The 17,309-nt window shown below is 40.0% G+C and overlaps 2 protein-coding genes across 6 annotated transcripts in view; both read left to right on the top strand.

Moving 5' to 3' along the window:
- PIR (pirin) overlaps positions 1 to 13,207 on the top strand; it is a 98,112-nt gene extending 84,905 nt beyond the window's left edge. For all 3 annotated transcript variants that reach the window (XM_070783596.1, XM_070783597.1, XM_070783595.1), the window contains 2 exons: positions 7,170 to 7,236; positions 12,875 to 13,207. In XM_070783596.1, coding sequence (XP_070639697.1) covers positions 7,170 to 7,236; positions 12,875 to 12,987 — 180 coding nt within the window. In that variant the 3' untranslated portion in view covers positions 12,988 to 13,207. The remainder of the gene's footprint in view (positions 1 to 7,169; positions 7,237 to 12,874) is intronic.
- Positions 13,208 to 13,316: 109 nt separating this feature from the next.
- The window catches only part of VEGFD (vascular endothelial growth factor D), a 47,007-nt gene continuing 43,014 nt past the window's right edge, over positions 13,317 to 17,309 (top strand). For 2 of the 3 annotated variants that reach the window (XM_019956376.2, XM_019956375.2), the window contains exon 1: positions 13,317 to 14,127. In XM_019956376.2, the coding sequence (XP_019811935.1) occupies positions 14,038 to 14,127 (90 nt within the window). In that variant the 5' untranslated portion in view covers positions 13,317 to 14,037. Of the gene's footprint in view, positions 14,128 to 14,827; positions 15,315 to 17,309 lie in introns of those variants that run through there. The other variant, XM_070783592.1, reaches the window with a different exon arrangement.

Here is a 17,309-nt window from a genome sequence, read left to right on the forward strand (position 1 = left end):
GTACCCCTAAGACACCACAGGAAGAGCCTGTGACGGTGTGAATCTTGACTTTGCCACTCGTTAGCCATGTGACTATGGACACAGTTCTCAAACCCCCTGGGCTTTGTTCGGTTTTTTTGTCTGCAGTTTTGAAATAATGATGCCAGCTGCATGGGGCTGTCAGACTATGTGTGATTATGCAGGTCGAGAGTCTAGGCCACATACAGCATGGGGATCAGTAATTTATTCCCAGTAGACCGGATGTAAACTTTTCCTAAAGTTTCATTGAATCCCAGTCACACCCATTCATTTCCATTTGTCTGTGGATGTTGTCATACCACAGGTAAGTGGTTGTGACAGAGACTGGGTGGCCCACAAAGCCTTAGATCTTTACTCTCTGGCTCTTTACAAGGACAGCTTTGCTTATCCCTAATCTAGTACACAGTGGGTGTCCAGTGATGATAGCTGGAAAGTTCACTGATCTAAACACTTGGTGTGACAGATGGTCATGCCACATACATGTTACTTAATGAGGATTCATACCTTAGGCCCTCAGGTTTAGGACACGTAGTTTTCTACAGCTAGAAAAAGGCCTCAAAGGACTCATTCAGTTGGGCTCCAGGCTAGAGGTGTCTTCACTCAGGACTAGGCGTAGCCTGAGGATGAAAGAATGACCTGTGCCTTCATGGTTCTCCCCTGTTCCCCCGGGCACGGAGTTGTGGGCAGGAATGAGGAGCTGATAGGTAATCCCTGGATTTCCTCTGTTTTGCTCTTCCTGCTCTTCCTCTGCCTCTCAATCTGTGTCTTTGCCCTCATGCCCATCTCCCTGGTGGCCCAGGAGTCTGGGTGGGTTTCTCCGGAATGGCCAGTCCTTAGGTGAGGAGGGCAGGGAAGGGTTGATGTAGACCACATCTTGGACCAGCACATTTTAGGCCACAGGGAGCTCTGTCTTTTTCACTCAGTGTGGATTATCTTTTGTGACTGTACTCTGAAGTCTTCCAGGAGGGGAAGCAACTGCAGGGGGCTTGGTGCATACTGAGGAGTTGTTAAGCCAGACTCTTTGACTTCTGAGAAGAAGCCCAAACCCCAGCACTGACTTCAAAATGGCCTTATCTTTTATGTTGTTCTTAGAGATGGAGCTCAATCCCAGGCTACTCTGGACATTTAAGCCTGGACTGGAATGGCCACCCTGGAACAGCCTATGTTCTGAGCTTTCAGGCTCCCTGTGCTGCTTTGGCAGCAAGGTACCACAGTTAGTATCCTGGTTGCCAAGATGGCTCCCTGATCAGGAGCACATGGATTTGATGTGAAGGCTTGGCCTCACCTTTAAACCCATGTTTGTACTAGTGTCTTATTGAGAAAGTCTTAGGCCTCATGGGTTAACAGACGTACTTGTAGTTTGTCAAGGTAGACAATCAATTCCTCTTTGACTGCCACTAAAACCATACTTGAGAGTAATGGTACTCTTTAACAAATTTGTCTTTCAATTTTTATTTTAATTAAATGTTAGTCTGTATTAATTTAATATATTCCCCATGAATGGTGCCAGTTAAAGAGTACCATTTAAAGTTAGAGATAACTTTTTGCTGATGTACAAAAATTCATAGTAAAATAAACCATAAATCTTCAAAAACTGGTAACAGTTCATTGTTTTCACTTTCACTTGACCTAAGAATGATTAACAATGAAATTGAGTAAGAATAATTGCATGTGATTAAGTCCTGTTAAATCTCACTTTCTGGTGATGTTTTTCAGGTAATATTTCACTATAATAAATGTTCCTGAGCAAAAGCATGCCTTTAGATTCATTCTCAGAGTCCAAGAGCCATCTCAAGCTTTGTATTGAATATTTCTGATCAAGCAAACAAACTCTGAATGCATATTCACAGTGTACAAGTTATCACCATCTTAGATGAATCTTAGGGCTTCGTCTGGGCTTCGATCATTCTTGTCGGTATCAGTGGAACTCAAGACATATCTTGGCAATTTTTATGGAATAACAGAGCATTTTGTAAAAGTGAATTGTTACATAACCCAGAAGGTCCTGACTCAAAACTAAACTCTGAGAAGGTGTGCCAAAGTGAAAGACCTGTTCTGGACCCCCAAAATGATGAGTGTAGGTTGGGGCAGCTATCCATAAGGCAGTAGGTAGACTTCTGTTACTTTTGTATGAGTCTTTTCATCAGACCCCAATAGGGCACTGACTTAGATCCACACAGGGACTCATGACCTTCAATAGGTCTTTCCTTATCCTTGCTTTGACCAGTCTTCTCATTTGATATTGTACCCAAGGTCACCTTGCCATAGACGAGAACTTTTCAAGATAGCAGCAATTGGGACTTGCAGCCACAGGAGCACTCTAGTGAAAATTCAGAAAGATCATCAGCTTTCACCAAAGAAGGCTAGGGAAGGGAAGAAAAAGGATGCACTTAAGGAAAAAGAAAAAGACCCAAAACATCTGGCTTAGGTTAGAGGACAAGGGTCCATGCATAGGTTAATTTTGTGAAAAAGTCATTCAGAGGAGCTTGGACTAGCCTGCCGCTTTCTGAAATGGAAAGCCCAATACCCAAGCAACTCAACACCCAGCAGTTGGATCATTTTTCATTTCAGGCCAAACACTAGTGTCCTTTTATCCTACTGTCTGACTTATAAATGAAAGTCATCATTTGATTTGAGTAGTGTCAAAAGGGACAAAACTTGAATTTTCAGCACTTTATTATTATTCCAAACTGTGTAAACTGTAGGACACATTTGTCACTCACAAAAGACGAATCTTCTGAATTAAGAAACGTACATTCTGAGGAGTCATAAACCCGTGACACAAGGAGGTTGGCCTTTTCTTTCCTTTTCTTTTATGACCCCTGATCCTTTTCCCCCTGTTTCCTGAACCAGAAGTCAAGTGCTTAGCTCCTCTAAAAACAAACACCTCAAAACAGTTTTTAGTGATATCCTCCTTCAGATTAAAGTATAAATGATGTAACACCAGTGATCAGAACTATTTATAAGATACTTTTCTTGAATGTGTCATTTGATTCACACTGAAATTTCACCCCTCCAAAGCCCTTAGTGAATAAATCTTTTTGGATAACTGCATGCTTTTTTTTAAGTTGAATTTTTTAGTCACTTAAACATGACATTGAATAAGAAAACATTTAAGTTGAGTAAGAAACCTTCCCCTTTCTTGTGGACTCCTGGGCTACTGCATAATACTATGCACAGTGTAACTGATTCATAACCTTGGGTCATCAGCATGTAAAAATATTGATTACTATCCTGAGCTATAAAGTATGATGATGTCTTTAGGGCCTGCTGGCTCCTACAGTAAGTGGTCCTAGACTAGTTTTTAAACTTCTACATCTGTTTTTCATAGTCTTTTTTTTTTTTTTTTTGGTTTGTTTTTAATTTCCAGGGTCTCCCGCATTGTAGACAGACGCTTAACCGTCTGAGCCACCAGGGAAGTCCAGAATTGATGTTAAGCTATCCATTTCCTTGTATTGCTGTAGAGTGGTGCTTTCCTATCTTCTAGCTTTGCATCTCGTGGATCTGATGACCATAAAGCCTAACCATTAACATTGTATACAATGTCAGAGTAAGTGGGAATTGAATGAGGGTCTATGCTGAGGTTAAAACACTAATCTCTAGAAGATGAGGTTTATGACATCTATTTTTGAAATTTGAATTAGCAGAAGCCTTTTTAGTTTACTCTTTTGTTTTTAAACTCTTGACTCAGGACTTCTTTATTGCATGCTTGAAATATGCCCCAGTATGCAGTGGTTTTTTTTTTTTTTACCTCCCAAAATATAACAGTTTCAATTACTTGCCACATATCTGTTTTTAAAAGGCAAAGGACATTTACTTCACTCCCCAAAATGTCATTTACTTTTCTGTCAAATGTCATTGAATTTTCAGTTTTGTTTAGAGGATATTGCTTTACAATGGTACAGTGGTCTCTGCCTTACACCATGGCAAATCAGTCATCAGTTCAGTTCAGTTGCGTCTGACTCTGCAGCCACATGGACTGCAACACACCAGGCTTCCCTGTCCATCACCAATTCCTGGAACTCACTCAAACTCATGTCCATCGAGTCGGTGATGCCATCCAACCATCTCATCCTCTGTCGTCCCCTTCTCCTGCCTTCAATCTTTCCCAGTGTCAGGGTCTTTTCCAGTGAAAAAGACCCAGGGTTCTTCGCATCAGGTGGCCAGAGTATTGGAGCTTCAGTTTCAGCATCAATCCTTCCAATGAATATTCAGGTCTGATCTCCTTTAGGCTTGCAGTCCAAGGGACTCTCAAGAGTCTTCTCCAACACCACAGTTCAAAAGCATCAATTCTTCGGCACTCAGCTTTCTTTATGGACCAATTCTCACATCCATATATGACTACTAGAAAAACCATAGCTTTAAGAATATTGGAGGGGGTTGCCATTTCCTTCTCCAGGGGATCTTCCCCACCCAAGGGATCAAACCTAGGTCTCCTGTGTTGCAGGCAGATTCTTTACCAACTGAGCCACCAGGGAAGCCTGACTAACACTTGACTAGTCAGACCTTTGTCGGTGAAGTAATGTCTCTGCTTTTTAATATGCTGTCTAGGTTGGTCATAGCTTTTCTTCCAGGGAGCAAGCATCTTTTAATTTCATGGCTGCAGTCACCATCTGCAGTGAGTTTGGAGCCCCCCAGAATAAACTCTGACACTGTTTCCCCATCTATTTCCCATGAAGTGGTGGGACCAGATGCCATGATCTCAGTTTTCTGAATGTTGAGCTTTAAGCCAGCTTTTTCACTCTCCTCTTTCACTTTCATCTAGAGGCTCTTTAGTTCCTTTTCGCTTTCTGCCATAAGGGTGTTGTCATCTGCATATCTGAGATTATTGATATTTCTCCCTGCAATCTTGATTCTAGCTTGTGTTTCATCCAGCCTGGCATTTCTCATGATGTACTCTGCATATAAGTTAAATAAGCAGGGTGACAATATACAGCCTTGACATACTCCTTTCCAAATTTTGACCCAGTCTGTTGTTCCATGTCCAGTTTTAACTGTTGCTTCTTGACCTACATACAGGTTTCTCAGGAGGCAGGTAAGGTGGTCTGGTATTCCCATCTCTTTCAGAATTTTCCAGTTTGTTGTGATCCACACAAAGGCTTTAGCATAGTCAATAAAGCAAAAATAGATGATTTTCTGGAATTCTCTTGCTTTTTCTATGATCCAACGGATGTTGGCAATTTGAATTCTGGTTCCTTTGCCTTTTCTAAATCCAGGTTGAACATATGGAAATTCTCGGTTCATGTAATGTTGAAGCCTAGCTTGGAGAATTTTCAGCATTTCTTTGCTATCATGTGAGATGAGTAATTATGCAGTAGTTTGAGAATTCTTTGGCATTGCCTTTCTCTGGGATTGGAATGGAAACTGACCTTTTCCAGTCCTGTGGCCACTGCTGAGTTTTCCAAATTTGTTGGCGTATTGAGTGCAGCACTTTAACAGCATCATCTTTTAGGATTTCAAATAGCTCAGCTGGAATTCCATCACCTCCACTAGCTTTGTTTGTAGTGATTTTTCCTAAGGCCCATTTGACTTCACACTCCAGAATGTTTGACTCTAGGTGAGTGATCACAGCATCGAGGTTATCTAGGTCATAAGATCATTTTTGTACAGTTCTTCTGTGTATTCTTGCCACCTCTTCTTAATATCTTCTGCTTCTATTAGGTCCATACCATTTCTGTCCTTTATTCAGCCCATCTTTGCATGAAATGTTCCCTTAGTATCTCTAATTTTCTTGAAGAGATCTCTAGTCTTTCCCCTTCTATTATGTTCTTCCATTTCTTTGCATTGATCACTTAAGAAAGCTTTCTTATTGCTCTTTGCTATTCTTTGGAACTCTGCATTCAGATGTATATATCTTTCCTTTTCTCCTTTGCCTTTCACTTCTCTTCTTTTCTCAGCTATTTGTAAGGCCTCCTCAGACAACCATTTTGTATTTTTGCATTTCTTCTTCTTGGTCTCTACCTTATATCATGGCAAATCAGTCATAATTATGTATATATATATTCGCTCCCTCTTGAGCCTTCCCCCCACCCCCATCCCACTCCTCCAGGTTGTCACAGAGTGCCAGGCGGGGCTCCCTGAGTTATGTAGCAGCTTCCCACTAGTTATCTGTTATACACACGATAGTGTATATATGTTGATGCTATTTTCTAAATTTATCCTAGCCTCTCCTTCCCCTGCTTTGTCCACAAGTCTGTTCTCTGCATCTGGGTCTCTAATTCTTCTCTCTAAAGAGCTTAGTCTGTTGATTTTTAGCTGAGTTCACATTAGTACATTTTGACAGCAAATAGGGAGTAATTAAGACTTCCATAGAAATCATTTGGCCATATTTATCTTATCACAAGTGTGGCGGGAGGTTCTTCTGCTGGTTTCTCTGGCATGATTGTGTCAGAAGACATCAGCAATAGGAGGGCTCTCTGGAAGTATTACAGCACCCTAATGATGTATGGGGTCTCAAAGAGTCGGACACTACTGAGCAACTGAATTGAACTGAACTGAACTGAACTGAATGATGTATAGAAAATCTCCCTAACGATGTATAGAAAAGTGTTTCTTTCCCTGCATCCACACTAATATTGGATTTAATAATTTTTTTGCAGTTTCAGGGATAAAAAACCTCATCTTAATTCTAAACAAAAACAGTAGGATCCTTTTGGAAAGAAATTTGCCTGAGCAGATGTCCCTGGGATGTTTCTTTAAGGTTCCATTTAATGCAGCACTTCTGGGGCTTATTTTATACTAATAGTAATAAATGTTGAAAGTAATAAAATGTTCCTTTTGGATTTGCATGAATAATTTTCCATTCTCAAAATTAAAATTTTAGTAGGAAGTTATAAGCCCTATACTAAGCCAAGCTATTTATATAGTTTGTCATAAAGATGTTTCTAATTAAAGAAAAATCTTAAATTCTCCTTTATTTGAGTAGGTTATCATTTTAGTGGTTGGGACGTATCCTTGAGTTTTGATTGCCACCAAGCATCTTAAAGAATGAGCATTTCCCTATTGCATATTGCACAGAAAATATTTCTGGAATTTATCTTTAGAATTAAGGACATTATCCATTTGGCCAGAATGTCAGCTCCAAACCATTCCTAATCAGATAGTCAAAAATAAATCTATTTATTGTTTGTTGCTTTGTTTCTTGCCTTTAGGATCCTGAGAGAAGCCACTTTGTCCTAATTGCTGGGGAGCCATTAAAAGAACCAGTTGTCCAGCATGGTAAGCCTCAAATGATGGCTGTTTTCTTGGTTGGTTTTCATTTCTTTGAAAGCAGAGTACATCTATAGTATCACTGGGAAGAACAGCTTGATTTTTGTCCTCTCTCTATCTACAAAGTTGAGGATTTTGTTTCATTTCTCTATTGTCAAAGGAAAATATACACATGGTATTTATTTCTATATTCACGCTCTCTTTCTTTTTAAGAAACATTTCTTGAGTATCCATCATGTGTAGGACATGGAGGTTTGAACCTTGTGGGGATCAAAACAGTATTTTTTTTATGTTGTGTCAAGAGAGTTTCAACTTAAAAGATTTTATGGTCTACTGGGGAGTTGAATATCATTTTTATCTTTACTGAAAATTGATTTCTCTGTTTTTCTTTTTGGCTATACCACACAGCTTGTGGGATCTTAGTTCCCAGTGACTGAACCTGGGTCCATGGCAGTGAACATGCTGAGAGTCCTAACCACTGGACCACCAGGGAATTCCCATAACAGTATTTCAATATTGTCCTTACAGTTTATTGTCTTATTAGTGAAAAATAAGAATGTCTTAGGAATATTTCTTTGGAAGTTTCTAAAATATTTGAATCAATCTTAGTTAATTGGGGGAAAAAAAAAAAAAACAAATATAGAGAATTCCCTGGTGCCAGCGGTTAGGACTCTGCACTTTCTCTGCTAAGGACCTGCGTTCAACCCCTGATCGGGGAACTAAAATATCACCATGGCCAAGCCCTGCAGCGTGGCCAAATGAATAAATAAATAAAAACCAACCAAACCAAATAAATAAATAAAGACATAAGAAGATAAACAACAAGGGCTTACTGTATAGCACAGGAAACTATAGTCAATATTCTATAATAGACCATGATGGAAAGAATGTAAAAAAGAATATATGTGTGTGTATGTATATGCATCACTGAATCACTTTGTTATACAGCAGAAATTAACACAAAATTGTAAATAAACTATAATACAACAAAACCAATAGAGATAACTGTGGTATAGTAGAAATAGGACTGTACTTGGAGGCAGAAAATCCTGAAATAGGTACTCACAATAGTCACTTCAGTTCTTTGTCTTGACTTCTTCAAAATGTTGTTGTTTGATTAAATGAGGAACATCTAAAAGTACCTAGAACTCAATCTATTATTTAGATAAATGCCACAAAGCATAGTGTACATCCACTTACCTAATTATTAAATTTAACATGCATTAAAATCCCATTACGTTACCTTGCCTTGGCTAATGATACACATAGTGATTTCAGAAAAAAAAAAAAAAAGACCCAACTGGTCATAAATTTAAAGAAAACTGATTATTTTTAAAATATTCATTTTTGTTCTATTAGTAATTTAAGAGGCAAGCATTTAATTTTACCCCACTTAGCCCATAGCATTTGACCTGGATTTTGCAGGCTTCTGATTTCCACTCCAAAAGTTCATGGTTCTCATTTTCTTTTATCTTGATTGAACAGCCCTGAAATAGTTTGTTTTTCTGGAAGAAGCCTGCAGACAAATTGAGTAGGATCACCATCTTTATTAATAGCAGCTAGAATTTAGGTGGGAAAAGAATGTGTGGGATGGAAAGCTTCTAAGTTAAGCAATGTCCCCTGCATCAGTGATGAAAACCAAGAATCCAGCTACAATAGGGGACAGGCCAGAGGAGTGGGACCGCCTGTAGCCACCCTCCATTCACCTCCCATGAGTCCTCTCCGAGGCTTGGGACTGGGGGATACTGGGTGTGCTGGCACGCACAGACTTAGATTAACCAACGGCATAGAGATGGCCCCCGAAATCCCAGTTAGTGAGAGGCAAAGCATTCTACTTGTTTATTTTCTATTACCTTTTTCAAACCCAGAATATTTCCTTTTACCTGGGCATGTTTGAAGACCACCACAACCATCTCTTGACTATTTGGGAACCAGTACTAGTTGATGAGGAAAACAGAACCCAGATGTTCCACTTCTTTACATAACAAGTACTTGGGTAGCACTATCTGCTAAGAGGTGTGTTGGCCACATAGCTGGATTCACACTCAAGCTGTTCAATTCCAGCCCCCGAGCCTTCTGCCTCTCCCTGTGCCTGGTTGCCCCTTCTCTGTCCTGTGGCTTCTGTGACAGAAAGTAATTGTTAGTGGTGGAGCTGGGATTTGAACCCTAGTCTCCTAAACCCTTGTCTTGTGCGTCTCCTCTATAGGAAGTTTCTCCATAATGAGAAATTAAACTCGCACCATTTTTATTATAGTAGAGGGAGGGAGTTCAAAGACTTAATCAGAGGAGAGATGAACTGTGTAGGTTAAAAGAGGTTTGATAGGATTATACATAACTAGCAAATAATTTTCTTGTTCATAACCCTTACATGTATTAAAAAACATGCTTTCTGGGGGATATAGTGTACAACATGGTGACTATAGTCAATAACACTGTAGTGCATATTTGGAAGTTGCTAAGAGAATAGATCTTAAAAGTTCTCATCACAAGAAAAAAATTCTGTTATGTGTGCTAATAGATAATAACTAGACTTATTGTGATCATTTCCCAATGTATGCAAATACCAAAAAATTATGTTGTACTGGAAACTTATATAATGCTGTATGTGTGTTATACCTGAATTTCAGAAAAATAAATTAATGTAGTTATATACTATTCCTGCCCCACCAAAAGGGCTTCCCAGTTGGCACTAGTGGTAAAGAACTCGCCTGCTAATGCAGAAGATGTAAGAGATGTGGATTTGATCCCTGAGTTGGGAAGATCCCCTGGAGGAGGGCATGGCAACCCACTCCAGTATCCTTGCCTGGAGAATTCCATGGACAGAGGAGCCTGGGGGGCTACAGTCCATGGGGCTGTAAGGAGTCGGATACGACTGAGTGACTTAGTGTGCACACATTCCCCGCCACCAGACCCACCCAAAAAAAGACAAACAAAAACATGCACTTTCTGGTTTCAGTTTTCTTTTTAAGGATTTGAGATGAGCTTCCTTACCTTGGCTTTGGAGGGCTCACGCTTCCAGTGATTACCTTGTTTCTCAAAGTGTGGCCCTTGAACCAGCAGCATCAGCATCACTGGAGAGAGAGAAATGCAGAGTCTCAGACCTCACTCCAGACCTTCTGGTTCAGAATCTGCATTTTAATAAGATTCCCAGGTGATTCACATGCACATTATGATTTGAGAAGCACAGCAGAATACCCCAGAGAAGTGTCAAAATGGAAGCCCAGAAGTGTACTGTTTGTACAGAAAAGGAATTGGGGGAGGAGAGAGGTGCTTCACAAGTCCCATCTCTAGCAAAACTGTGATGTGCAGAAAGTCACTCCTTGGCCCAGTACCTGCTCTCATTTTCTGAGTTCCATTTGCCTTTCTTTTCTGTATCCTTTAAAAAGTTGATTTTTCCAGGATGCCCTCTAGAATTTATTATTTATTTTGCATATGCGGGCTCTCTCATTTTTCCTACCTGGTATAGTCCACATCTCCAGATGAAATTTCTCTCGTGAGCCCCAGAACCCTGTTTCCAACAACGTACTGAGCACCTCTGCCAGGAAGCTATCTGACTGTCTCCAGTGCCTTCATGCCAGAATATCCAGAACTGAGCTTGCCCTACCCACAGCTTCCTATGTCTCGTGTCTCAGATATCCTTAAACAATTCCACCATCAACTCAGCCTCCCAAGCCAGACATCTTCTCTACCCTGATGCCAAAGGTGTCTTCTCCGAACTGCACATCAGATCACAGTGCTGTCTGCTTAACTCTTCAGTGATTCCCGATCACCTGTGGAATTATGTCCAACATCTTCCGAGAGATCGAGTTCAAACCCAGAGTGGTCTGGCCCCTTCCTCCGTATCAGATCCTGAGCCCTTGGTTTCGCGCTTCGAGCCTTCCTTCCAGCGCTACTGCATGCTAGTCCCGAAAACGCCTTTGCCCCATGTCTGCCTGTTTGGACATCACTGTGTTTATGAATTCCATCCTGGGCTCCTCCTCCTCTCCTTTCTGTGTTAATTCTTTGAATTTTCCATACTTTTGTCATTCTGTTCATCACACTCTTTTGTAATAATTTGTTTTCATATCTGTGTGATAGATTTGAGGTCCTTGAGGGGAGAGCATCTGTCATTCAGCTTTATGTCTCTAGCTCCCAGCGCCATGTTCATTATTCAATAAGTGTGCAATAAATGCTGGATAGATAAGTCATTAAATGAATGAATTTAGATGCCTGCTACCTGTTTTCCCTTTCTCTTGCCATCCTGTACCTTGCAGTCTCTCAAAAGGCCTCAATATCATCAAGGCATGTGATATTGAATCTTCCTTCTCAAGTGCTAAACCAAAGTGAATCCCAAATCTGTGCTGATATGCTAACAGTAATTAAGCAGTTTGACTGTGTTATTCCCTCTAAGTTATGTTTTAATCTGGGTCTCTCAGAGAAAAGCCTCTTAGACGAAGCACGTTGTAAAAGGCTCCTGATGAAATGTCTGCATGCTAGGGCAAGAGATATACTGAATGGACAAATCTGTCAACTGCTTTCAAGACACTGCCAAAGCCATATAAGAGCTGGCCCTGTTTATCCAACAGATGTTGGAGGTGACACAGTCTAAGACAATACCCTTTTGCTCCTACAGTATGTGAAGAGAGGGAAAGAGACATTTTGCCTCTTGGCTGATGAGAAGAGGACTTCTACACCTTTAGCAAAAGCCAAGTTCAAACCTAGGAATTAGACAAATTGTGACCCATGGGCCAAATCTGTCCACTACATGTTTTTGTAGATAAAGTTTTATTGGAACACACCATCCCTAGTCACTTGTATACTGTCTATGACTGCTTTTGTGCTTCAACAGAAGAGTTGAGTGGTTGAAACAGACATGGTTTGACCCACAAAATCGAAAATATATGCTATCTGGCCTAAGTGTACTGACCCCTGGAGAATCCAAAATGTGATGTCTTCTTGACTTGAAAATTTTGTAATTTAGTGTCTGTCAGGTGCTACTAATTTTAAGAAACGACTTGGACCCCTCACATAAGGACATGGACTCATATACTGTGCAGATACCAACACCATGACGAGATTTGCCAATTTTTAAAAATCAGTTCAGTTCTTGATATCAGTCAATTCAATTCTATACAACTGACAACAACAATAAATCTTAAAACTTCTCTTCACAAGAAAAAAAATTCTGTAACTATGGATGGTGACAGATGTTAAGTAACCTAATGTAGCAATCATTTCCCAATATATACAAATAATCAAATTGTTATGCTGTACACCTGAAACTAATATAATGTGGTGTGTCCATTATACTTCCATAAAAAAGATAAAGAGGATAAAGAGAAGTAACAACTACAAAAATAGTTACAATAGAACCAAACCTGAAAATGTTTCAAATAAAAACATTGTCATTGCTGATGACAGCCTGGAGTGGATGAGTGAGCTATAATTGCATTTGTTTATCTGAAGTTTGTTCATTATAATCATAAACAATCCTAGTTAAGAAACTTGTCCTACAGTCCTCAAGGATTGGGTGCTGTGAAAATAACCTTGTTCAGATATGCCTGAGTTTGTTTCAAATTAAGAAGTACAGAAGCACGTACCATTTTCACAGTAGAAAAAAAATGTTCTCATCACCTGGAACTTTCTGAACGTCTCTTTTCTGCTCTAGGTCCGTTTGTGATGAACACAGATGAAGAGATTTCTCAGGCCATCCTTGATTTCAGAAATGCGAAAAACGGCTTTGAAAGAGCCAAAACCTGGAAATCAAAGATCGGAAACTAGTGACAAGCGTAAGGGCGCTCTGACTGCCTTCTAGAATGTTGCCCTTTGTGACACCCACCCATTTAGTGTATGCAGTTTCCAAGGCCGACTTCGCCAGTGTTTGTAAAGAATTCCACACTCAAGTGATAACATGTTTGTTTTTTTTTTTTTTAAATATAGCACTGTGTGTAAGATATTTCCTGGCCCAAGCAAATAAACCTAATTGTTGCTTCTCTAAAAATCGGTGGTCTTCATTTCAACCTAAATTACTAAGCTTCTGTTAAAAAATTTTTATATATGTTTACCTTTCCACAGATGTGTGCCTATTTTGTCATCTTTGTGCCTGTGTGTTTTTTAAAGCATATTTGATTACTTTCTGTGTGTCTCACTGATATAGGTGTGTGAGCATCTGAGGTCTCTTTCTGCAGTGCAGTTTGCATGCCTATGTGCTGGGGTTGGTTTCATGTTACAGGTTATCTGCATTAAAGTAACAGCAGTTCTGAGCGCTTCAGTCAGTTTTCAAAACTGCCCCGCTATTGGTAGGGACACGACAGGATTACGGCCAAGACTTCCCTGCTTTTTCTGCCAAAATCTGTGTCAGATTTAAGACACATGCTCCTGCACGCTTTCATGAGGGTTGTGAAAAAAGTTTGAATCCACAATTGGGTCCCAGCCTTTTGTAGCTGCAAACATTGGTGGCCGCACCACCTCCTTATAAAACAACTTGAACCTGGGCATAGGGTGGAAAGATTTTTTATTTTTTAATTTGCTGGACATGAAATGGATTTAGAGTGCTTTCTCATTTCAAGTAGAAGACATGTCCACTTCCTGATTATTTTTGGAGCATGAGAACATTTACAGTTTTTTTTCATCTCTCTCCCCCTTCCATAAGATTGCACAGAAACGCACCTTGACTAATTGATTTTGATCACAACTGATTACTTGTTTTTCCCTGTGAACTCTTGGGGTTTTGAACTTTCCTTCTGGAGAATGCCTTTTGAACCAGTTTGCTCTAGCTGCCTGATGTCAACTGCTTGGTGATCAGTGGATACTGAATACAGAATATTCAGAATGTACAGACAGTGGGCAGTGGTGAATATTTTCATGATGTCTTCTCTGCAGTTGGTGCAGGGCTCCAGTTATGAACGTGGACCAGTGAAGGTAGGTGAGCTCAATTTTTCATGCGATGCAGATGTCTAAGTTGGCTTATGCAGAGGATGCTTTCTTTGCCCCCACTATTTCTGAGGTAATAGAAAAATGCAGAACACTACCAATAGTGGGTAGGCTATGTCCTGTACTTGTTAATGAGTATTCTGTTTCTTAAGCTTATTCAGATTCTTGCCATGAGTTTTTAAAAATGCTTAGGGTAGGAGGCTTTTGGAGATGTAATAGGACATGAATGGACATTCTGGAATCTTTTCAGATAGGAAAGTTTTCCCCTAACTGTATATGCAGATGGCACAGTAATTTTTTTATTGGAGTATAGTTATTTACAATGTTGCATTAATTTCTACTGTACCACAGTGATTTTTCTAAGGAAGCATTGATTTGTTTTTATGACACAGAAAACTTTGTGGGCTGTTTATTTTCAGGTCATCTGTGAACAGCAAACATTCCTTTTTTTAGTTAGTTTAGTTAGTTAACTTCTTCTGTAAATCAAAAACTGCTGTGCTTTCTGCAGACATTTTCTCTCTGGTTTTCCAAATTACCCTTTCTACCATGTAGAAAAATCTTTTTGTGGACGTCGTTTTGGTCCTTTGCTTTTTGAAATGTGTGTAAAACTCAGCCATAATCGAATATTGGATTCTATCAGTAAGCATCAAATAGAATCCAATGAATTGAGAGTAATACAAAAAAATTGACTGGGATGTGACTGACTGAGCATGATTTCACCCAGTTTTATGCATTTCACAGTTTATATTGTTGTTCTCAGCTTTTGATTTTGAAAATGGTTAAGATATAATCGCTTTGACCAAAGTGGTGCTAAATCATTATTGATTTAAGAATCTCTGGCCATGAACAATCAACGTGGACTTGAGTTTTTGTAGCTGTTGTTAGGACGTGCATTTTCAGTAAGGGTGATATCGCCCCCAACAGGGGAAAATTGCCCTTGGGGATGAAAACGTCTTACTCTTTTGTATAAAGCACAGATGTACATACAGTAGAGAAAGAGATACGCTGTATTTCTGGGAAGATTGACCTCTGTGTTAGAGGTAGAGAGCCACCTTGCCAGCAAGCAACACCTTTCCAACTTTCCAAATTCCAAACGGACACGAGAGGGATCACAGTCGTTCAGCTCCACTTCAGTGCCACCAGCCTGGAGTTGGGATCTCAGTGGCAGATTGCAGGTAAACTGGAATCCCATTTTGAGCCTCAGGGACAGGAGGTGAAATGAGACTTGTTTGAAGCAAGTAAGGCTTTTCAGGCTGTTCAGCTGTTTTTAAGTCCGTAAAACTCAGGACTCCTTTAGGTGTGTTTGGTTTATGGAGGTTCCTACCCACCTCCAGGCCCCACATGGGGTTTTAAAATATTTTCATTTTACTTTGAAACTTCAGTTGCCTCGGTATAAGAGGAGACTGAATAGTTGGAAAGAAGTCATATCCTTTAGGTTGTTCAGCTCTTTTAAACAGCAAAGACACAATTCTTCAGTTGTCCTGGGCACAGTGAGGTTTTAAATGTATCAGGGACTTCCCTGGTGGTCCAGTGGTTAGGACTCAGTGCTGTCACTGCCAAGGGCCCAAGTTCAATTCCTGGTCAGGGAACTAAGATCCCATAAGCCATGTGACATGGCCAAAAAAAGTTTCAGATTTACTGCCAGAAGTTTTATTAATTGTATTAAACAGTTTATTTAATAGGGCACTAGAAGAAAGCAGTTGAATTTGAATGTGATAGAAAATACGTCTTTACACAGGGAACATGCAGTGTTATATGCTTAGTGATACCATTAGCAATTTTTTTCATATATATCCAGATTGCCTTCAAAAAGGGAAGCTCTGTATAGTGAGCTTTGATCCACCCAACACCTAGCTCAATTAAATCTTTCTGATGTGAAGAAAAGACGTGCATACAGTTGCACAGATGTGAGTGGGTGGTGAAGGCTCAGGAGGTACATTGTACTGGTTATTATACTTTTTCTTTCCCCCCATAGTTTTTTCTTAAGAGACAAATCCAAGAAGAAATATGTTTCTTAATGTTCTTCTTGTTTAAATCAAAATTTACCATGAAAGCATACTCAGGGTGGTAATGGTTTGGACACTGGAATATGAATGTATTTTGTGCTTGTTGAGATAAAACTATTTTATTTATTATAAGATGTGTCCAGGGTCCTCCTTGGTGGCCGGTCCCTGAGTGTGATCTCTAACCTTCCTCTCTGCTGACTACCTCTTTTTCTGAAAGGTTGCCCTTCACCCAGTCTTCACTTTCTAGCCTTGAACATTCTGCTGTTTTTTCAGCTTAGACTAGCAGTGCCTGTAGTACAGTTATACGAGTCTGTATATATTCTTTTTCCTGCAATAACTGTGCAAACGGCTGCCAGCATCCCCGACAGTTGTGCTCACTGCCATTTGAGTATAAGGCCTCCTGATTTCATTAGTCTTGCCACTTGTACTTAGCTGTTTGGGGTCAGCAGTGCCTGGAATTTGTGAACTGAGAAAAATCTGCTGGAAAGTCTCAAATCTACTGTTTAGGTGATAAGTTTTTCAATCTGAGCAGAATATGTTTTCTTCTAGAAATAAGATTAACCCAATCCCTCTTTCTGACTCACTAGTATAATCAGAGTAACCATCTAGATTTGGGATTTATTTCTGTCTGTTCTCTCCAGCTTTTATATATGTTGGGGTAGTCATGTACAGTTGCATAGGGCGTGCAGTGCACAACTCTAGGACCCTCCATCCACCTGGTCTCATATCTGTATATGGTAACTTTGGGTACAGTATTGTACACTCTGGGCTTTTGATTAATAAATATCTGCAACCTCACTGTCCTGTCATTTGCATCCATCTTCTGGCCAGTACTATTTCTAGTATATTTGATAAGCATTTCTTGTCACCAGGAATCTTGGCACCCCCTTAAGTCACTAAGGGAAGCCATCTGCCATAAATCTTTTCAAAGTCACCGAGGCAGACATTCCGATAGAAGTGACAAAGGGTTCATTCCGGGTCCTGGTAGGTTTGGCTAACTCTTTTCTGATAAAATTGGTTTCCTTCTCCCCTGTGCTACCTTTCAGCCCCCTCTTTCATAACCTCACTGGCAGGAGAATATTGTTGAGTGGTAGAGTCATTCAGACTCTGCCTAAGACGGGAACAAGTCCAAGACCCACAGGAATGTAGGGCACCTCTAACTTC

This window comes from Bos indicus, chromosome X (genome assembly GCF_029378745.1).
Source record: "Bos indicus isolate NIAB-ARS_2022 breed Sahiwal x Tharparkar chromosome X, NIAB-ARS_B.indTharparkar_mat_pri_1.0, whole genome shotgun sequence".
Lineage (NCBI taxonomy): Eukaryota > Metazoa > Chordata > Mammalia > Artiodactyla > Bovidae > Bos > Bos indicus.